General features: G+C 40.3%; 1 protein-coding gene across 1 annotated transcript in view; it reads left to right on the top strand.

Moving 5' to 3' along the window:
* Window positions 1-23398, top strand: part of LOC113029246 (cadherin-7) — a 116181-nt gene that overhangs the window by 56729 nt on the left and 36054 nt on the right. Inside the window, exons 5-9 of the mRNA XM_026180022.1 lie at window positions 15549-15716; window positions 17584-17771; window positions 19633-19886; window positions 20905-21041; window positions 22925-23046. Coding sequence (XP_026035807.1) covers window positions 15549-15716; window positions 17584-17771; window positions 19633-19886; window positions 20905-21041; window positions 22925-23046 — 869 coding nt within the window. The remainder of the gene's footprint in view (window positions 1-15548; window positions 15717-17583; window positions 17772-19632; window positions 19887-20904; window positions 21042-22924; window positions 23047-23398) is intronic.

Below are 23398 nucleotides of genomic sequence, written 5' to 3'. Positions count from 1 at the left end.
GCACAGTCTGCACTCTTTTAGTTTACTTGTAGTTTCTTTAGGTAGTTTTTAGGAATAGTGCTCCAGGCTTCTTGAAGGACATTCAGAGCTCTTCTTTTAATGTTGGCTGCCTTTTGTTCAGTTCTCCGTACAGATGATCTCATATTTCTTTAGTAATGTTGACGTCCAGGCTCTGGGGAGACCAGTCCATGACTAATCGTGTTCCATTATCAGTACGCGTTTACTGCGCTGATATTGTCATTGCTAGTCTGAAAAATGAAGCTGTTGTCGATTAAATGCTTTCCAGATGGTATTATGTCACAGTAATACAGTATTATATGTAATACCATACCCGATGATACCTTTCTGTATTCATGATTTAATCAGTTTTGGCAAGATCTCCTAACACCACTGGCTGAACTGCAGCCCCAAACCATAAAAGAGCATCTACTATGATGGCTATAGACACTGACTGTTGTACACTCGCTCTCCTGACCTGATCTGTATATATTTGGAAAAAGGTGAACTGAAAAATTGAATTCATAACTCCAAAGACCCGTTACCACTGATTTTCAGTCCAGTTCTTGACAGTCACCTTTCCACTGAGACCATTTCTGATGAGTAAGTAGGTGGATCAATCAAAGGGTCAGATGTATCTCTCAAGTCTTTGCTTCTTTTTGTTCCCAATTTCTAAGGACATGAGATCCAGTTTATACTGTTTATCTGCTGTAAATAGTTTTTTAGGTGTGCCACTTTTTTGGTACTCCACTAGTCCAGTTTCCGCAAATTGTTTAATGAGAATTTCACTCCATGCCGAGATATGCCAAGTTTTCAGCTAATAGCTCTTTGGAAATAGCGTGTTGCTGCAAAAATGTTGTTTTTTAGCCCGTCAAGGCATTTTTTTGTAGATTCAACCTGAGAAATGAGAACAAATTATGTGTTTTTGCGACAGGCTTGCTGGTAACAAAGTGCCTAAAGATACAATTTAAAATTGGTTCTTTTCCAAGTTGTCTGTTATGTGAAGCATTAAAACCCCAGAGTGTGTTGTATAACGGTGTGTGTTATTTCTCCTGAATTTCACTTTTCATATATATAAAGAAAATGAGTGTTGAAGGATATATACACCTGATTTTAGCACCTAGATGCATGTTTGCAAGTTTTGCCACTTGTTATAATAAAAGTAACAGCACTCAAAATAAAAAGAAACCATTTAAAAATTCGGAGGAAATGGATAAAGTAGCTTGAACCATACGATGTGAGATAGTATGGTGACTTGTGGGGCATTTTATCCTGGGAAAGTGCAGCGGCAGCCCTCGCTACATCTTTATCGCTGGCTCATTAGCCACTGCCCTGCCGAGGCTCAGCTACTTCATGCAAAGCACTCTTGCAAGAAAACAGGAAAATATGGGCCATCCAGTAATACAGGCCTCATCCTCTGCTTCAAGAGCAACACATACACACATGCTACAATTTTATGAATGTAGTTCTAATTCATGAACTGCTGAGAGCCACTGCAATGCAGAGATTTCTGTCACTTATTTTTCACACTCGGTCAGACACAGAAATAAGAGGGATGCTCAACAAAACAAACTCCGCTGTGACCTGTAAGGTTCACTGTAAACATTCAATAAACCTAACCACCGGAAGAAAATGGAACGCTCCAGAAAAAACGAATGCATATCGCAAAAAGGAAATAACTTCACACTGTGTTGGCATTATTGATGTGATGTCTTTGGAGGAAAATATGTTGGGTGCATCAAAATTCATCAGCACATTTAGCTGTGAAGCCTGCACAGTATCGCAGAATATCCATGTTGTTTTTCACTTTCTGGAGACCTTCAACTAATGAAGCCTCCTGCTGAAGCTTTCATTAGAGAATATTTCCATGTTACCATGTTTTCGGGTGAACATTTACATGTTTTATACACTCCAAATGAAAAAAGGAAAAAGAAAAAGTCCCTCATTGATACTCTAAGCTCCAGCAGTTTCTCTGGGACTACTCTGAAGCTGCGAATCTTCAATTATAAGTGGATTTTCTCATGTTGCTTAGAAGCTAAAACTTCTGTGAGCTAATTAATCTGTTAAAATGCTGTGATCACCTTCCCTCTAGATGAGTTTTTTTAAGAACTTCTTGAATATATATTTAAGTATTTACTTAGTTCCTTACTGGTGGCATCCATAAATAAATGAATATGCTGTGTGTTTTGAATGCAATAGTTCAAATTCAGTAGTGAGCGGCACAGCTTTCAATTTTAATAGGCACTTTAAAGTAGGTAACACAGTGTAAGTAATCCCTCAGGTATAGTCTCAACATTAAAAATGTTTTGATGAATTGCAACAACCTCATTGTCTCATTCAGTTTCATTGACACGTTGCCAAAAATAAGTTTAGTTATGATTTCTGGCTCAAAGAAGCATGTAAAGCTATAAGAATAAAAATGTAAGTTAAATCAATCTAAAATGAATATTGATTATTGCCAATCTATCCATGTTCTTACAGAATTTAGGGTCACGGGGGAGGGGATGCATGCTTACGTTTACACCTATAGCCGATTTATAATCACCAATTAACCTAACGTACAGGTCTTTGCACTGTAGGAGAAAGTCAGGGTACATGAAGAGAACAAGTGCAAGAAAATGGGACAACATGCAAACTCAGTCAGCTGATAGTTTGAAAATAGAAGCTGCACTAACCACTGGTACACCATACTGGCAGCACTGATTATTGTTTCTTGAATAATCATAAAGCCTACATTAAATATCACCTTCTTTTATATCTGATTTAAGAAGATTGATGTAGCTAATATGTCTTCACAACTCTTTTTTTTAAAGCCAGATGTTACAATAAAACCTTGCCTAGCTAGCTTTGTTAGCATGCTGCATCTTTAAATGATTGTAACATTGAATGGTATGCTAATTTTGGCTAGCAAGAAACTTGAAATAAAACACCCTTACTAGAAACGTTAAACCTGCCTGTGGACCAAGTGATCCTTAACTCTGTAACATTTTAAACCAACAACTGAAACAAATGAATTACATAAATATTGATTAACAACTATTATGCATAAAACCTGTAGCTAATAAATTCCCCAGAAAATCTGTAGCTGTGGTCTCTCGAGCAGAGTAATAGTCCAAGCTTAATTCATAGTGATTTCATATTAATGGTCAATTTAAGTCCAGTATTCATCTGTGACTTACCTCCGTTTTATGTCCTCTAACTCTTGACAAAAATGCCAAGGCTAATGCCAGTGTTGCTCAGCTACTTGCTGACACTGGCTTTCTGTGTGCATTCGTATTGCAGGTTTTTAAAGCTTTTTCACTAAAATATCTGAACTGTGAAGTTGTCTGACTCTGAACTCCAAACTGCTGTTAGGAAAACATAAATAAAGAAGAAAGCTATATTCACAAGTACCTGCCAAGTGATTTTTAGGTTTAAGCATGAAAAGTTGCTTATTGCAGCTTTAAGCATAAAACTTAAAGAACAGAAAGCACACAGATAAATCCCAGGTTGGTACTCTTTCTGTAGGACAATGGCTGGTTTATTAAGCTGTCAAACAAGCATACACACACATAAGCACATACACCAAAATGTGCAGCCAGATACAGCCCTTGGGCCCCTGCCAGCACCTTGCCTTTCTGCTGCCCATCTCTGTCTGACCACGACTGATTATACTTGGCTCTCTTTTCATTCCCGCAGAAGGTGATTGGATCTCACGGTTATGAGATGCAATATTGGTGTCAGAATGGAATAGCGTGGATGGCCCTCAGAGAGGTGTGACTCCATGTGGGACTGGATGCAGGGAAGCATGAAGACATGTTCTCTTGTTTGACAGGGGTAACCTTAATAACAGCAGAGTGGAAAAAGATGACTTAAAAACTGTAACCTGTGTGTCAAGGGGGAAATCCTGCACTCTTTCATAGCAGCATTGTTGGTGTCTAGAAGTCTCTGTTGGTTTATTACACTTTCTTGCCCCCCCCCCCCCCCCCCTTATCTTCCTCCCTGAAAGAGTGCAAACACACAACTGTAATGGAGAGAAATATTAGGAAGTGCTCAGTTGACTACCTTCATCTTCATCTTCATTTAGCTACCTTTCAAGAAGAACTATCTTGGGGAAATAAAAATTCATGCTGCTAAAAAAATGCTCAGCTAGTTTACTGTAAAAAACAATCCTGCTGTGTCATCAGCTTTCAAAACTCTACAAGCTATTTACCACGTTGTATTTATTGTGTGCATTTGTGGGTTCCCTTTGATTTATCGCTGCATAAATTTCTGCATTTATCTCCTCGATTGCTCTTATCCGTCAAAAAAAATCTGTTTTACATAAAGTGACTTGTCTGACTTCTTGTTCGTAAAGAACTTGTGAAAAGTAGATTGATTTATCATGTACTGCCCTGCAGTAATATTTAAAGCTGGCACAGAACTGATGAAAATTTGACCACTTTGCCTGTGGCTGTTCAACGATCTTTGACAAAGTTCGCAAGAAGACTTGTACACATCAATGACTCTTGAATGAGACTTCGTAAGGCCTATGCCAATTAAAGTGAGAGCACACAAGTGATGTTCAGACAGTGTGCCTGCCCCATAAAGCCCTCATTATTCCCATATCATGTTTATTTTCCCCTTTTTTTAATCTAAGCTCAGTGTCCAGATCCCATACTTTCACAGCCTTGACTGATGATTTTCTTTAAGGTAAGTGGATTCTTTAAAACACAAGGTTGATATTTCAGAAGCCTTACTGGGTTATAAAAACCTGTGGACTGTGATCCTCTACAGTTGACTCTGATGTTAACCAGAGATAAGTCCATATTTAAAGCTCACTAACAATATATTTAACATATAAGGACTCCAGAATGGGATTCCTGTGGAGCTGAAGCTAGAACTAGCACGAGAAACAATTATAGCAACATGTTGACCTATTTTTTGCTTACAACATCATTAGTTTTATCACCACGTATCATAGACATAAGCACACGATGGTGTTTAACACTTGGTGGGTCCCTAGCTCCCTCTGAACATCAATATTTTAGAGTTCTGAGGGATCCCAAGGTATTAGGTAGAGTAAAAAAGTAGCATTAGTTGAAGTTAATTTAAAAATTCATGAAAAATTGGAATAACAGAATAAACTACCTGTGAGAAAAAGTATTCCCTTATAGTCTGTAGGTACCCCAGTCAGTAGAATTAAGGTTATGTAAATCTGCATACTTTATTGAGAAGCCAGCACCACAGTGAATAAAAGCAGTGTGAATAAAAGAGGAGCCTAGGAGCAGGTCATCTAGGAATGACAAGGTTAGTGGTTTGATCCCTGGTTGCTTCAGTCTGCACCCCAGAGTACCCTTGAGCAAGACAGTGATTTCCGTGCATTTATCTCAGTGGACAGAACAGTATCAAAAAGTGCTTGTATGAGTGTGTGTGAATGGTTGAATGAAACATGTTTTATAAAGTGCTTTGAGTGCTCAAGTAGGGTAGAAAAGCACTGTATAAGAACCAGTCCGTTTCCCATTCATTTTTTACACTTGCCAATCACTTTAGGTACACTTTGACGGAAGGGTGTGTTAGACCCCTTTTTGCCTTCAGAACTCCCTTAATGCTTCATGTTATTGACATCTAGTGACCGTGGAGGCCATCTGAATACTGTGAAATCACTGTCATGTTTGGGAAAACCAGTTTGAGATGATTTGAGCTTTGTCTCATGGTGTGCTCCTCTACTGGAAGCAGTAGGATAGCACACAAGGTGAGTACGCTTGGGTCTTAAAGAGATTGACATGGTCAGCAATTATACAGAGGTAGGCTACGACATTCAAAAAATACACACTAAGGTGTGTGCCCAGAAAATATCCCACAGTTAGATATCCACCACTGCAAATGCAATGAAAAGCAAGATGAATCCATGTTTTGAATCCATGTGTTATTTACAGCAAATTTTGATCCCACAATGTTGGTGAGCTTGTGCAAATTGTACCCTCAGTTTCATGTCATTATGTTACAAGTGTGGCACCTGGTGTGGTCTTCTGCTGCCGAAGCCAGTCGGCTGAGAAGCGTAATGTTTTGTGCATTCAGAGATGCTCTTCTGCATATTTTAGTTTGAAGAAGTGGTCAAGGCGATAGAGCGTTTGTAACTGTGGCCCCCAGACTCTGGAACTCCCTTCCTTTGAGCCTGAGATCTGTGGACTCAGTGGTTTCATTTAAAAAACAGCTAAAAACCATCTTTTTAAACTTGCTTTTGTTTGATTTATGTTTTTATGTTTTAGCTTTTCTGTGAAGCACTTTGTGATTTTTGTCTTGAAAGGTGCTATAGAAATAAAATTTCACTTACTTACTTTTATTTGAGTTATTGTTGCCTTCCTATCAGGTTATTTCTGTTCGCCTGGACGTAGTGTTTTCAGTGGGAGAAACGTCCCATTGAAAACGCTGTCCAGGTAAACAGAATCAACCTTCTGGCCATCCTGCCCTGAGCATAGCATCAGTGAGGGATTTTCTCCCAGATAACTAGCTAGCATTGGATATTTTCTCTTTTTATGACCATTCTCTGTAAACCCTAGAGATCAGCAATTTCTGAAATGCTCGGTGTCTCGTCCCACGTTCAAATTCACCTTAATCGGCTTTCTTCCCAATTCAGATTCTCAGTTCAACTTCATCAGGTTGTTTTTACTAAATGCAATGCGTTGTTGCCATGCGACTGTCTTAGTAAGCAGTTGACTGCAGTCTGTGTTGTAATAGAAGATCACTGGGTATTCATGTACAGAAACGTTTTTAAGAGCTGTATTAAAAACATTCCCCAAATGGTTTTTAAGATACATTTATTTCTGTATTTTTACAATAAAGAATCTAATACTGAAAAAAACCCAAACCACCTTGATAAGTTCAGTGTAATCAGAGGTTTCGCTGCCACATCATCACTTGTTCTGGTATGACCATGTGAGTATGAGCAGCAGATTACAGTCACAGCAAACACAAAGTTCACTTTCCTTATAAATCATCCGTGGTTGTGCCACAAACAGAAACTTTTTTTTTACTTTATTTTTTTGTAGTTTTTTTTGTTGCGTTTTGTTTTTGTGACAACACTTGTTGCAACAATGGCCGCTGGCAAACATTAAACTCCCACTTTAATGAAAGTTAGGAGGACATGCATCAACTGTGGGCCTAAAAGGCAGTCAGCCACGAAATTGATAGCGTAATTAGTGTTTGTGTTGGAGGACCAAATTGTGTGATCTTCACAAAAAAAAGTACTAGACAATTGATAGTTGTCAAAAACTTTAAACAAGAAATACACATTTTGTTCTAGAATTGTCGTCAAAAATAATTTGCTTGCTGAGAAAATAATCTGTTAAACTGAGAGGTACTTTGCTTAAAAGTGGCCACTTCTTTGTAGTGTAACCATATAGCAGCAAGAAGTGCGTCACAAAGTAAGCAAACTTAGTAATGTTAGGAACACAACAACAATCTTTCCTTGAGACGGGATGTATTTCTTTGATCATCTTCCAGTAATTCTGGTTTAGTTCTTTCATTTTTACCCCTGGATGACATCCAGGTGTAAAATATTCTGCTCACCTGACTGAAAGGAACCACATTGTTTGTGTTACTTATCAGTTTTTAACACATTGTCAATATCATGTATCTTATGGAATACACTGTGGCGCTGAGAGACTAGCTTTTAGACACCAACCTGGTGCTGAGTATTGTGGGATGAGCACTGTGCCTCTGTCTTTGTAAGTTACTAATTAGTCCCATTTGCAGCACACGCCTGGGCCATAGCAGAGGGTGACTTTGACAAAGTGCCTGAGTCGAACACTACACTTGCTCCACACTGCAATACTGCGTTTGCGATTAACTGGCAGAGTGCTAATAGCTGGTGGTGGGGGAAGCTGCTGGAAGGGTGGAGATGTGTGACCTGATGTTAGGTGGGTTGTATCCTTGCTCTTTTTCGTCTAACAAGTCTTTTACTTTGGTTCTTAATCCCAAATGAAATCTACAAGGTGCCCTTGGGAAAAGTACTTAATCCCAAATAGCTCCAGTAACTTCCAAGCAGTGCATAATGTCAGCAAAATACATACGTTAGTGTGCCTAAAGAGAGGATTTTGTAATATATATTGATTGATAGCTCGTAGTTTAGTTTGAAGGTGAAGCTTAAATGGTAACGCTGTTCGGGACTGTGTTCTAATTGATGGCAAGCTCAAGGAGGTTTGAACAGCTGCCCCAAAGCCCTGCGCCATACACCTCGTCGATATGGCCATTCCTTTAGAGACAATTATACATGCACATTAGCGCTGTTAAGCATGCATGCATGGTCACAAACTTAAATAGCTGGAATAACAAGAGCAGAATTCAGTTAGTAGAAAATGACAGGTGCCTGAATGAGTGGATTAATTGCATGAGGAGGGTGGGGTGTTTGAGATGTGACATAGCATGCCTCTGAGAAAGACACGAGTATGACATCTGAATACGACAGCTACTGAAGTACCAACATATGACAGACTGAGCTTTGTCTCTTCTCGGACTAAGAATCTAATTAAACCGATATGGCTCAAATAAAAGAAAAGGCCACGTTTAATCCTTGTGTACTCTGTAGCTGTGAAGTTTAGACACTGAGGTCAGTAGACGAAAGGTTTGCCGTGATCAGGCTGTGATTAAGTTATTAACATGGTCTTTTTAAAAATCTTGTGTGCTTTTCTCTGCCCTCTTCTCCGAAAAGCGCGTGTCGCTGTGGCTTTGCACGGGCTCTTTTTGTGGTGACTGCACTAAATCGGAAAACATTACAGCTGAAGGCTAGATATAAATCTGGCTGCCTCCTGCGGTTCAGGCAGGTAATATCGAGAAAGTGGGGAGTGCAATTTTTTAATTCTAATCACAAACAACACGCACGCAAACCCACACTCGATCGTGCGCACACGCAAGCACATTTCCTTTCAGCTTACAAATAAATGGCTCCTGTGCCCTGTGTGTAACTTGTTGGACATAATGACTTATTTGTGTAACACACCGGTCTATTGTACTGTGGCATCATGTGGCCCTTTCACAGTCTTGGGTACCTGGGAAGCTATAGTGACCCATGATTAGAGCATGATGTTTGAATGTCACTCAGTAATAAACTACCTAGGCTGCAGGTTTTATTCCCTGTTTGTGTGGCCTGTTTTTGTGTTATGGGATTTTTCCCTTGTAAGCTGCCTGAGGGGTTCAGCAAATCACATACTGCGCCCTTCATGTTTAAGTGTTCATCACCTTCATCAGTACCTCTCATAGCTGCACGCAGAGCCAGAGGGTTCCTCCAAAGCCTGCACTTTTATTTCCTCTTCGTAAGACAAATGTCAAGTATCTGGGCTTTAGCAGGGAGCGTGGCCCACCCGTCTGCCGCCAGTGGTGTGGAGACAGCTAGATAAATGCATGGCTACAATGCGTCTGGCTTGCACCGGAGGCAAGGAGTCACGGCGCAACGCTAGGCCGTGCCGTGATAGCGACAGAAGGATTTTAATCATCGCCTCTCCCCAGGAATGACACCAGCGCCGGATGGGGTAACAGAGATAGAGAGCGAGGGGGCTGGCACCCAGCAGACAAACAACAGCCTTGCAACAATGCCGTGTGGATTAGCAGTGTCGCTCGGTGAGAAGTATGTGTGCTTCTGGCCAGGCGGGAAGAGAAACATGTTGCTTCTTTTCTTCATTTTTTTTTTCTTCCTTCCAACTTGCTAGAATCAGGATTCACAGCATCATTAACCACAGCCAATATCTCCCAACCTCCAACAAACCAAGCTGATATTAAATAAGTGTATCAATTGTGTGTGAAGCCGATCTATGGTTTAGTGAGAACATTCATTTGTCTCACTCCTGGCTGCACAAACTTAACATCTTTTGTTCATCTTTTTTTATTTCACCTTTTAGGAGCCATCCATTGCCGCTGTTATTATAATCCGACCATTATCCAGCTTCCGTCTCAGTTTTACTTCTTGTGAATCCTTAAAGATGCCTCTTTCAGGTCTGCCCATGCATTCTACGTCTCTATGGTGATGTTATGTGGAGCAGAGGACAGAAAACTTTTGTTTGTGTCTAGCTAGTATTTAGGGAGGCTTGCTGGATTGAAGGCTTGAAGTAACCTTTCTGATGCAACTCAGTAAACAGGGTTCATAGGTGTCACTACAGCAAACACCAGAGCACTGGCGGTGCTCTTTAATTGGCTACGAGGTTACATTGTGCACGAACCAACAAAAAAGTGATGAATGGATGGATGGATGGGAAAAGAATGTGAGAGATAAACCGAACAGATGGGTGAATATCCACACACACAGAGATACAGAGATAGATGCCTAAAATCTAAGCATAAAAGCATTAGACTAAAAAAAGAAAAGAAACAAATGACACGTCTTAACTTTGTCACTGAGGCTTACCCAAAGGAGAGAAAGATAGCTCTGCTTTTTTGCAGCACTGTTCATTATTATACTGAAATGGTATGTTTTGTAGAGCAGCAGCTAAAGATTATTGTTTTATTGACTAACGTCATCCCACCGTAAGCCCTGGAGCAGGGACTTTAGAGAAAAGCAGTGGACAGCTCAGTATAATTTAGCTAACTGAGCCATTTACTTAGAGCAGCCAATAACACTTTTCTGCTGGAGGGACTGTAATGACATTAATAAAGGATGGCAGAGAAAGAAAATTAAACACTTAATGGAATTGTTTATTTTCGAGTACAGCCACGATTGACGGTCAAAAAGCATCTTTATTTTTTTCTCTTTAAGTCTTGTGACCCACTTTTCTTGATTTGTTTGTCCTTCCCCCCCTTTGTTTTTGGGCTGAGGTGAATTGTAAATTGTGTGTGTGCGCGCATGTGTGTGTACCTTTATTCTCCCGAGAACCCGAGCTGCAATCCTTCCTCGGGTTGAAGAAAGGATGAGGATTAGGTGGGGCGTGAAGTGATGAGAGTTGTAGTTTTGAGTTAGGGAGGAAAGGTTTGTGTGTATAGCATTTTATTTGATTTTAGACCTGTTTGGTCCAAAAGATGCTTTATGCTTAAAATAAACAGCACACAGTCCTCATACATAATATTTAAATGTGGCAGGGCATAATCATCTTAATGACAGCACTTTATCAGATATATGTTGGAAAGAAACATTCATAAATGTGTTCAGAATTATTAAAATAGGGAGCTGAAAAGCTGCTGAACTACAACAAAAAAGCAAATACAGCATGCATATTAACTAAATGGAACAGCTTCTTTTCACATTATTATAACATTCAGTTTGTGTTTGAACTGTTTAAATTTACACATCACTCAAACAGAGAGGAAGGTTATTAATAGTACTAATTACTAATAAAGTCATGTTTTTGGCAGTCTGATGAATATCCAATATTATAGTCTTTTTAATTCTGTTTTGGCCTCCATCCTCCAAAGGAAAACGTCTGGCTCTGTCATCTAAATGCTCGATTATGTTCACCAAATAGAGTCTTCCTTTTGGTGCAGAATAGGTAGCACACAGGAAATCAAAAAAGAAATTAATAAATAAAGGAGGGTTAATGAGGCTGTAAGAGCCTTGAACTTGTCATCACAAAAGCAGGATAAACATGGAACATACTAAAACTCTGGGCAGGCTGGCAAACCTCTGTAATCTATACAAGTGCCACCTTTCACATTACACTCTAAATGAGCCATTGTGCAAATGGAACTATTGATTAGTGCAGCTCTGAGTAAACATTGGTCCAAATCTATGTCTGTGAAATCTGCAAACTATTTTTTATGTCTAAAGACAACACCGTTCGCACCAAAGGGGACAGCATTTAATGAGCAAATGTGTGCATTTATTTCATTTTTATTTTTTATTTCAATGTCATAAAACTGAACCTCAATTGCGTGCCATTTTTGTGGGTAATTTAAAGGATTATGGGAAATTCTTCAGGTGCCAGCGCTAAGAAAGAGCACCCTCTTTGATCTGCTTCATCAGCCTGTGAATACGATAAAGCAACCAAAAATGATTCATTTATTCAGGAACTGTATGCTGTGGCTTTGTGTGGTTCTTAATGAGTAATCTTTCAGGTTCTGTAGGAATCTTTAATAAGTGCCATTTAATGAATGAAACACATTGTGTGGCAAGTCATTAACTTTGAAAGCAACAGTGATTGCTTTTGAAGGATTAGGGCACTTTTCTTTGCATTTAAATGTGTCGCGTTAATTTTTTTCTGGAATTATCATCTTTGTAGTCAGGAGATAAAGCTGAGATTAGAAAAATGCTGTTAATGAAAAGATTTCTCCATACGCTTTTTAAGAATTTGTGCTTGTGTTTAATGCTGTTGTGGTGATTAAAGTATACACCGCACAGCAGCACTAATCGCATGAGCCAGTCATTGGATGTCAGTGTTGACACATCTCTGATTTTTCTGATACAGATCAATCATGACAGGGGGACAGACAGATAATGCCTCCCCTGGCAGCAAAAATATCCCCTTGTATGTGTTTGCTTTTCTGACAGCATCTTTACATTATCCTCATCATGCTTCAGACCCCTAAACTATTTGGAGTGACGGCACATTTGAGGGCACAAAGGAGTCACAAATCATTGCCGGTGTGTAAACAAGGGACCAGTCATTATGGACAATTACTCCATGTCAAAGCATTCTCATAAGACTACATGATTGATGTGATCACTCTTTTCCAGTCTGAATTCAGCATCTATTTTAGCACGACTGGAGTCTTTTTACCAACTAACTTCAAAGCTGAAATCATTTTGAGGTTGACGTCATAGTTTGTAAGGTGGTGTATAAGTGCTTTTTATGCTTTCATGTTAAAAACACAAGCAATGGATACGAGACAATTAAAGCTTTGCATCAGAGAAAGGTTCTGAGTAAATGAATCAAAATGAACATGAATGAGAAAAAAAGGCATCAGAGATAAGCCAATTTTTGATCTGCTACTTGAAGAGTAGGTGAAGGAGTACATAACCTACTGTTACTGTTGGATGCTAAACTTTAAGCAACTGGATAAACAATCGATATACAAAAAAGCCAAATCAGTAAATGACTGTTATAGATAGCTAGATGAATAAATGTCCAGTACTGTTCTAAAGTTTTTTTTTTTTGTGATTTAAAACGGGGTTGGGGGGGTACAGACATATACAGCACAACTGTAAACTGCAGTAGCAAAGCAAACATTGGTCACAAGGCATAGGGACAGCAAAGACAAAACACAAAAACACAAAGTCAAAACCAGTTATTGCCTCTTCCAGGGGATAACTTTGGATGAGCAGATTTTCCAAGCTTCAACAGTCGTGGGTCGAGCTTTATTTAATTTTGCTGTGGTATGTTCAAAATTAATAACACGGATAAGACATCGTATCCAGAATGATTCCATACAAATGTCAGGACTGAACCATTGCTTTGTAATAGTCTTCTTTGCGGATGTGAATCCAGCGAACAACATTTTGCATTGTATTTGTTTTAAGGAGATTTCAGAGGTATCATTAAGGAGACAAAGACCAGGATTGGGAATATGAAAAACTTCCAGCACCTCAGATAACAAAGAGTTCACAAAGACCCAAAAATTGGATACAACAGGACAGTCCCAAAACATGTGCAAAAACGTGCCTGGTGACGAATCATTGCAGATGTGACAGTGATACGTAGCATGTAGTTTCATCTGGAACCTCCTATAGGGTGTAATGTATGTTCTGTGTATGGTTTTGAAATGAATTAATTGATGTGCCAGGTTCTTAGTACTGTGCTAAAGTTTTGAGCTACCCAGCATTTCATTATATTTAGCTTTCAAAGAGCCAGACGTTACGTCCGTGTAGTCATCCAGGTCATGGTAGACTAAGGATCTCGGAAAGAAAATGACTAGACTTTCTTGAAGATGCTTCACCTCTTATCCGGGATCCTTCTTCAGTTCTAAAACCAAATGATGAAGAGTCCCAGATATTTAAACCCAGATGGGGGCTGTTTGATAAGAGGATTGTTAACCTACTATTAACCATGTCCCTCGTTGCATGAGTCAAAGTGTGGAAAAAGGCGTGGATCATTACAACCAAAGGTTTCGGGTGAAACCACCAAGATCTTGTCTCACCTTGTCATGTGACCTATTGAGGTCACCTCACTCAAGATATGACTGAAGGTCGAGACACTTGAGGCACTTCTCAAAACTGCATTGTATGTGGCTGACAGTGTCGTAAGCTGAAAAGCCAGACTTTCTTGTAATTTCAAAGCAGTCTTGAACAACAGTTCTACAGGTTTTCTGAAGGTCTTTCAAAGTTAATTTTTGGAAATTGGCTGCTTTTTCACTCATTTTCAGTCCAGTATGCTAAAAAACACAAGGTTTTTGTTTGTTAAACCACTTAACACAAACCTATGAATCATTCGAGCACAAAAAAGTCATCTAGCTCAAGGGATAAATCAGTGTTGTGTCTAAACATAACAGTAACTTAGCAAAGAGCCAATTTTAAATTGTATCTTTAGGCACTTTGTTACTAGCAGCCTGTCACAAAACACATAAATTGTTCTTATTTATTTAGTTGAATCTATGAAAAATGGCAAAGATAACACAGTTTGACAGGAATAAAATAGGATTTTTCCCCATCAAGGTAATTCCTAAACAGCTATTAGCTGAAAACTTGGCATATCTCAGCATGCTGTGCCCTTGTTTGAGGAAAATAGACAAGGAAAAAGGAACGAGTGGCAGGCCTAAACAACCATTTACAGCACATAGACTGTATCTTAAATTTATGTCTCTATGAATTAGGAAAAATACAACAAAGACCTGACACATACATACTGTCCTTCTCTGAAACCTCATCAGAAATGGTGTGAGGGGAAGGGTGGCCTTTAAGAAGCCATCCTTAAGAAAGTGAAACAAGAAGAAAAGGCTGAAGTAAGCCAAATCACACAAGAACTGGACTGAAAATCTGTGTCAACAGGTCATTTGGAGTGATGAATCCGAATTTGAAATTTCTAGTTAAATCATTAGCAATATGGATGAGGTCAAGAAAGAGGTACAACAATGAGTGTCTACAGCCATCTGCAAAAGGAGGGTGGAGCATCTGTTATGGTCTGGGGCTACATTTCAGCCAGTTGGGTCAGAGATCCGATCAAAATTGATGGAATGATGAGCATGGAAAAGTACCGTCAAATTTTGATCCACCATGCAATACCATCTGGATTGGCAACAGCTTCATATTTCAGCATGACAACGATCCCAACCCAAAGACATTGCCAATACAGTAAAATCAGTCAGGGATTGGCCTCCCCGGACCTCAACACTATTGAAGCGGTGTGGGATCATCTTGACCAAGAACAGAACAAAAGGGCAACATCCAAAGATGATCCAAACTCTGTTTTTTGCCTCATATGATGTATTCTATTTATGTTTGCATGTTTCATTAAAGCACTCCACCTTTATCCCATTTCCCTTACAAAGTATAAACAACTATAACTATAACTATTCTAACTATAAGTACTATATTTGAAATATTTGAAACCCTTCAGCTTAAACTGAGTTGGGGTTTTGGTTTTTTTTTGCTCAAACTTGACAGGCAGTTCTGGTGAAAATGAGACAAAGTGTTATATATACAAACTTGGAAACGCCCTCTCTGGTTCTTTCATCAGGTGTCATCCGAACAGCTCTGCCAAACATGGACCGGGAGACGAGGGATCAATATGTTCTCGTCATCCAGGCCAAAGACATGGTTGGCCAAATGGGTGGCCTCTCCGGCACCACCTCTGTAACGGTCACGCTCACAGATGTCAATGACAACCCGCCTCGGTTCGCTCACAGTAAGACTCTTTTCCTGATTGTCCTTACTGGGTTGATTAAGCTTATAGCCTAAATGCCATATTCAACAGCTACTCAGCAATCAGAATATAACCGGCTCCTTTCTTTCTTTCTTTTTTCCCCTCCTGGCTGAATGAAGCGTTAAAGATCTATCATTATTACTGAAAAACTTCTTGAACTTAGAGAACCAAATGAGGGCATACTTTGTAATGTATGCAATGAATGCAGCGGTGCAAAAGGCTGGGTTGTTGTTTCACCCTTGGAAAAAAAAAATCATTTGAATTTATTACAGTTGCTGTAACAACAAGCCGTAACGAGATTTCTTTTCTTTTTCCACAATGTGTGGTAAAATAAAGTTGGATAGAAAATACTCAGACCTCTTACAAGCAAAACACACTCATTAAACTTCATCTCACGAGTTTCCAATGTTATTTTTAAAATCTTTCTTACCCTAGTGTCTCTTCATATTTCCAACTTGTATTTTCAGCAAACATTTGGACTTTTAATGCCAAATTAAAAACCAACCTTCCTGCGAGGTGTGCACCTCTCTGCCTTATTCTTCATCAGAGCTGGTGTTTGCTTCAGTGTTGGATACCAGGATCAATCAGACTGCCTTTTTTTTCTCTTTTTTTGTTGTCAGCCTATTTCACGGGCTGCTAATGGGTTCCAGGCCGAGCTTTAGGATTCAAAGGCATGCAGCGCTTCTCATGATAATCCGAAGCGCCAGCAATCGGTTTACTGCTGATAGCCCAACCGCTGTCTGGCTGGTGCTCTCACCACTGGACTGCCATGAAGCCGAGTCAATTTGCTGGTCCCTGGGGGGAAAGAAAGGTTCAAGTTTGCACAACAAGTCGTCAGTGTCGTTTTAACCCAGTGCTGTCACGCAGAGAAGAAAGAGACTTTGGAGTTCTCGATTTTGCTCCAGCAGTTGAGCTCACGGGGTCATGGGTCAGAATCGATACGCCATCATGGAGCATCGGAGCTGATAGAGTCCAAGAGCAATAGCTAGTCCAAGGGGAAAGACACCAAGGTTAGCTGCGTGAGAGGACAGGCTTTGGGAGAGGAAAGGGCAGGAGGTAGGTGAAGGGGCAGTACAGAGGGAGGAAAGCAATTTTTTGGTCTTTTAAAGAGCTGCTGCTCCACGGCAAATTAAAAAGCCATTATAAAGATTACATGGCAGCAAACAATGTCAGGGAGATTAGCATTTAGACGGAGGCTGAGGGAGACACTGTGAGGAACACAGAAAGGTCTGGTAATGAGCTCTGCCATGGTGATTGGGGAGATTATGATTATGAATATGATTCCCTTCTTTATTCTCATAAGAGTACTTTAAATCTAGAGGGTCACACAAAAGCTCAGGGAACACAATGGAGAGTTTTGGAGTAATAGAATCTTTGAGTGGACATTTCATTTCACAAAAAAATGTACCACAGAAATCTTAGCGTGACTCCAGTTTTCTTTCTTTTTTTTATTACTTTCTCTTTTTTGCATTTGGGAGGATAACCTGTTACATTCAGACAGCCTTTTGAAAGTTTTGTGTTTTGCAGATGATATTGTTACAGAACCCGAATTTAAAGGACGGGGAAATATAAAATTAGCCTTTGACGTTTTTGATTGCATATTTTAATTTTCCATTGCTTTTCTCCGCAGTCTATTCAGAGCGCCACCATGAAGTTGAAACAAAACGCTTTATTTCATGTGTGCGACTGCTGCTGCCTGTCTGTTTTATGTAACATGAATTCATCGAGGAGACACACAGTCAAATCAAAGCTGAAGAGCTACAGCACGAGCCGTAGCTGCTCGAAAGCGAATTGGCGGTGAAATAAGCACATCCATTACCAGCATCCACTCCTGTCCTTCTCTTTCCAGAGAACTATCAGTACACGGTGCTCGAGTCCCTGTTGGTGCAATCTGTTGTGGCCAGAATAAAAGCAGTGGATGCTGATATAGGCTCCAACGCAGAGATGGACTACAGGATCATGGACGGTGATGGGCCCGGCATGTTCAACATAACGACAGATGAGGACACACAAGATGGGGTCATAATGCTGCTGAAGGTACAGCTTGAACAACAGCCTGGTTTTATTACTTAAGAGCTTATTCAGGAACCCAACTCAGTCAGCTTGTGAATAGAACTGCTGAACCAAGACTTGTTTATACCAAGACTTTGTAACCACAAAGGGTCCTGAACCTTCACTCTTGAAAATCAGTGAGACAGGTTAACATTTTAGGGCTTTGTACCCAAGCTGGTGAGACACTGAAAGCTGCCTGGAATCCAGATTGGAGTGGTGTGGGTATACAAGCAGTGTGCAAACCAATCTTTTTTCTCTCTTTTTTCCCCATGCAACTATTTAACATTTAATTAATAAACATTTAGATGAAGTGGGAGAGAAACTTTATTTTATATTGTTAACACATAAGCCACCTGCTGCTTTAAGTATTTACTAAAACTTTACTGATCTCCAGCAAAAAATAGTCCCAAACAGCTGAAATATTTCACTTCTAAAAGCTGCACCGTCCAGCTGTTCAAGTTTTGTGTTCTTTTTTACGTTTAGCATCCTCGGTAGGACTTCGGAGCTAAGTGGCTGTAGGACTGTTAAGTGTTATGAGACAAGCTTAGGCTGAGTTGGCATCAGTCAACACAACAGTTGCCAGCTAGAAGAAAAAAAGAATAAAGCCAGATGTTTCCTTTAATTAATTAAATGCACCCGTGTCACAGATGAATCACGCGTTTCTGAAATCAGTGATATGAAATTCTACTACCACACACATGGTGATGCAATATTTTTATATAAGAATAATGACGTGCCACTGAATCTCAGTGCACTGTGGTCTGTTTGTGCCAGACAGCAAACACTTGTTTTATGAAGGATATTAGGATAAGTTCCTCTCCCTGGTTTTCCTTTCTCCGCTTTGCCCTTCCTACTGTGTTTTAAATGTCAGCAGAACCTTTGGATTAAGTGCTAATCACTAATGACAAATCAGCGCTGACTATTTCCACCTCTTGTGATGAAATAAACATCACGCGGTCACCGAAAAGTTGACTTCTCCAGTCGTCTCAAACTCAAGAAAAGACCCAAACTCAGCAAAATAACAGCGGCGCTACTGGCACCAACTACATAAATAAAGAAAATTGTCAAGTTAAATGTAAAAAGTAATTTATTCATTTCTAATGGAAAAAGAAAATGTTGTGCGTTCCCACCTTAGTTTTGCATGCTCCGTAGCACATGGCTGATACATCACATTTCAGGGTTTCAAAGGGCTTGAAAATGGTCTCCGCGGGCCACATTGATGTGACACTTCATTGCTGGCACTCTTTTGTGGGAGAGGTAGGGCCATTGTTGGCCACAAGCAATTCTTGTCAGATGGGCCAATTTAATCCCTTGTTTGTTTTGCACCAAACTCAGACAATTACAACATAGGAGAGATTCACAGACAATGAAAGTGTCAAATCAATGTTCTCTTGCAGTATATTATACGTTGCTATGGGGAGTTCAATAAGCCAGACAAAATGACAAAAATGTTTCAAAAGCGTTCATTTCAGCGTGCTTTTCACCATGTTGTGAGACTTGCTTGAAATCAATATTACTGCTTTCACAGCACAAAGTAACTATAATCCATCACCAAATCACTTTGTTTAAGTCTAACTGTGTGTTAAATTGTAATGGGTCTTTAGAGTCCACGTCCTTAATTGTGATCAATATCTCAGCATCGTCTGAATGATTTACAGATTTACATACATAGTAACTGTTCCTCTAACTGTGAATGGGTGAAAATGCAGAGCTGCAATCCTGGTGTAGTTTTTATTTCTCAATTCTAAAAAGAGCTAAACATTTCCGACACCTCTCATATTTTGATAAGGGAAGTGAACGTTTCTCTCAATGTTTTCTGTATTCTCCCTGTCTACCTCTCCTCCAGCCTTTAGACTTTGAAACAAAGAGCAGCTTTTCTCTGAGAATCGAAGCCACAAACAGGAATATCGACTCCAACTTCTTGAACTTGGGACCGTTTAGCGACACGACATCAGTCAAGGTGACGGTGGAGGATGTGAACGAGCCGCCCGTCTTTTCCACACCGTTGAGCAAGATGGTCGTTTCAGAGGACGCCAAAGTGGGCACCTCGATCGGGAGAGTCTCTGCCCATGACCCAGATAACTCCAACAGTCCAATCAGGTGCTAATGATTTATTCACCCGATTCAGACGTTAAAATCCCAATTTGTTTAAAAATGTGTTTAGTCCACATTATCGACAAACTCAGAATCCGTAGACCCTCCGACCTCCCCGTGTGGCGGTCATAAAGACAGTGCCAGATGGTGGTAGGGAAGAGGAGTGCAGCATTTGCAAAAGTGAAATGCCATCTTGAACAAGAGAAGGGCATTCCTGCTGGAGGGTCAAGGCTCAACACTTGTGCCGTGGCATTTATGGCTCAAAACAAGCACTCACATTGTCAGTCTGCGTGGTGTCACTCACAAGATCCCCCCACCAACCCCTACCTCCACCCCCCCCCCCTTCCTGTTTTGCATTAATTGAATGAATATTGTATGGGATTCAAGCTTTGTCTGTTCGGATTGTTAGCAATCTTAATCAGAAAATCAAATTACTGCACCATTGTAGCTGTAAATTGCTTCTTTTTACTCCTGTGACTGCTATCAGCATCTGCAATATATTTCACTACAACTGTTGAAATTAAAATTATTGTGGAACTAATGCAGCCACAAGAGTCAAATTACATTGCAATAATACCCTTTGGATGTACGCTAATTGAAGATGCAATTTTCTCTAGAAATATGAGTTGCATTGTATTGAAAAGGTTTGATCGGCGCTGAGTGCTGAGGGACAAGTAGGCAGTCTTCAAGCTTATCAATATTTAATGTGCTTTTGTTTTGCTCGTGATATAAAGTTCCAAATTGCTTCCACGTTTCTGAATCTAATCCAATCTATGGACTGTACTCATTAGTTGTAATATTTAGAGACAGCTTGGACAACATCATATGTCTTCTATAAAGTGTGAAGATAATGTATGTATTTATATATGAAACCGAATGCAGCTCTTACTGCTGATGGGGAAAAAACATGATCATAATCTTTCCTTACAAGTAGAAGAAACTCTAAAATGTCAAATCAATACCACTATCCAAAAGCAATTTCTAAAAGTGTGTATGTGCGCTTTGTGTACTGTTGTGTGCCCAGGTACTCCATTGACAGGAACACAGACTTGGAGCGCTTCTTTAATGTGGATGCCCTAAGTGGGGTCATCAGCACAGCCAAACCTCTGGACCGAGAAGCAAACTCTGTCCACAACCTCACCATCTTTGCCATCGAGAGCCGTAAGTTTCCTTGTGGGAAAAACTTTCAAAACTACTATGTAGTCCACTATTGCTTTATTCATCCTATAAATAGTACTTCATCAGCTCTAATATCAACATTGTGAACCACATGCTGGTGCTGGATTCTGTTTAATTAGGGATGTCTTCTATTGTGTGTCCAAAAGTAAAAACCCACGAGTGACTGAGCTAGATAGCTTGTCTGCTGGTTAATCAACCAAGAAATAACTACTCTAGTTTACAGGGTTAAAAAAAAGACCTTCGCTCACAGCTAGCAGGTCCTTTGTGGACTGTGAAGAGAGAAGCCCGTTGTGCATACTATCAGAGTTTAAGCCCTAAAACCAGGTCTGTCCTGCTCCTTACTGGAGGGGAGACAACATTACCTCAGAGAGCATCACTTTTTTATGTACACAGTTTCTCTTGTGAGCAAGTAAGTTATCCAAGTCCTCAAAAGGGTTATATCAGCAGGATGCATTTTTCCTAAGATATACTGCAATACTGTAGCTGGCTTGCAATATACATGAAGCTTTAGATCCTTTCTGGCCTGTTATCCACTCTGTAAGCTGTCTGTGCTTTGGACAATGCAGTGTGGTGTTGTTGGGGTTGTTGCGGAGCTGTCGGGGAATGTTAATTCACATACGGGAGGGTCATTCTGACCTCCATGTCTCCCTGAGCCATGGGGACGAGATGCTGACTAAGGGCGGGTGATCTCGCCCACGGGTGAACAATGTTAATGTGATGTGAAGAAGTGCCGTGTGCCTTTTTTGTTCGTCTGTCAATGGCTCCAAGGACATAAACCCCTTTTTTTGTTCCTTCTTCTTTTTCCCACATTGCATTCCTATCATTCCGCACAATGGACAGCAATCACAAGCACGCTATCCACTGAGCACGCCAAACAGCTGCGTCACATCGGTATAAGTTAAAAAGACAACCAGCCTGTCAGCCCAGCACTTCTTTTGCTTTCACATCTTCAGATCGAACACTGCGTGAAAAAGGTCTTCTTTTCTTTTCTTTTTCTCAAAGCCTTTTTATCCATCTTTGCTTCAAAGATGTGTTTTTATTTACATCTAACAGCACACAGATGCGCCACTTGGTTGAATCCCGAGTGTGAGTGCTTGCCTGATATAGCAACAAAAAGAAAGCAGCATATAATAATAGCCATATGAAATGTCACAACAGTCCCTCATGCATGAGGCACTGACTTCTGACACATAGTGACACTTGGGCGCTGTTTTCAGCTGAAAACATCTTCGAGTTCATGGACTGGCAACAAAATCTACTGTCCTGCCTTATGACAGTATTTATAGTAAATGGGTTCTTTGTTACTGAAGAGGGTGCAGGGACTCTGTGGTTGAGGGATGTTGTGCACTCGAGCTGCAGTCACTCACATTTCATCCACTCTGGCCAGACCACGCCAATGACAACAAGTCTGTGGCCCGAGGCTCCGCACGTCCTTTTTATCACCATCAAATCAGCCGGCCCGAATGTCACGGCGTCATCTCTGGCCGGCACCGTGGAACCACCAGGCTAAATCATCATCTTGCACTCAGACACAGCCATTTAGCCATCAGTGTGTATCAGGCGGACAGAGGCGTGAAGCCCTCCGTGCGAGATGGCTCATTCGCACACGCAAACAACAAAGCCAGCACCGAGTCTAATCACTGCGGCTGATCCGCAGCAGAGAGGGCAAGAACGCCAGCTGTTTGAAGCAGACTGCATATTTCATTACAGCAGCACTTTTTTTTTCCTCCCTCCACCTCCTTTGTGATTAATTATAACACATGAGAAAGATCAATATTCCATAATTTGGCCCAGTGCAAAGTTAAGGCAGAATCAAAGTGCTTTAAAGAAAGTTTGACAGACTCTCTTCTCTCTTTCCCTTTCAGATGACCCAACCCAAATCGGAAAAGGCATCACTTTGATCACAGTGCAGGACATAAATGATAACGCTCCGGTTTTTGCCATCGACTATGAAACACTGCTTTGTGAAAATGCCATACCAGGACAGGTAAGACCCAGAAACATCTCCGCAGTCGGTCTTGCTTCCCTTCCTTTTTTTCTCTCTCCTTACTTGCTTGAAGTTTGACTCACAAAGACAGCCCGCTGACTCTCAAAGCCATTAAAACCCTTTCTCTTTTGTTCCTCAAAACAAGTCCACTGTGTGCATGCACTATCCACTTCACAGCTCGAGGTCACTCCAGGGAGACAGCATCATTAGTATGAGACACATCCTTAAGATTTAATAGCAGGTATTGTAGTTCTTATCGTTCATTAGAGATGTTACTCGCATTCAATACTGTCAAAGGCAGCTAAATTAATGACAGTGCACTATGCCTGTGGTCTTAACAACCTAATGCAAT

The sequence above is a fragment of the Astatotilapia calliptera genome, chromosome 9 (assembly GCF_900246225.1).
Source record: "Astatotilapia calliptera chromosome 9, fAstCal1.2, whole genome shotgun sequence".
Taxonomy (NCBI): Eukaryota; Metazoa; Chordata; class Actinopteri; order Cichliformes; family Cichlidae; genus Astatotilapia; species Astatotilapia calliptera.
This window is presented reverse-complemented; position numbering and strand designations above follow the sequence as displayed.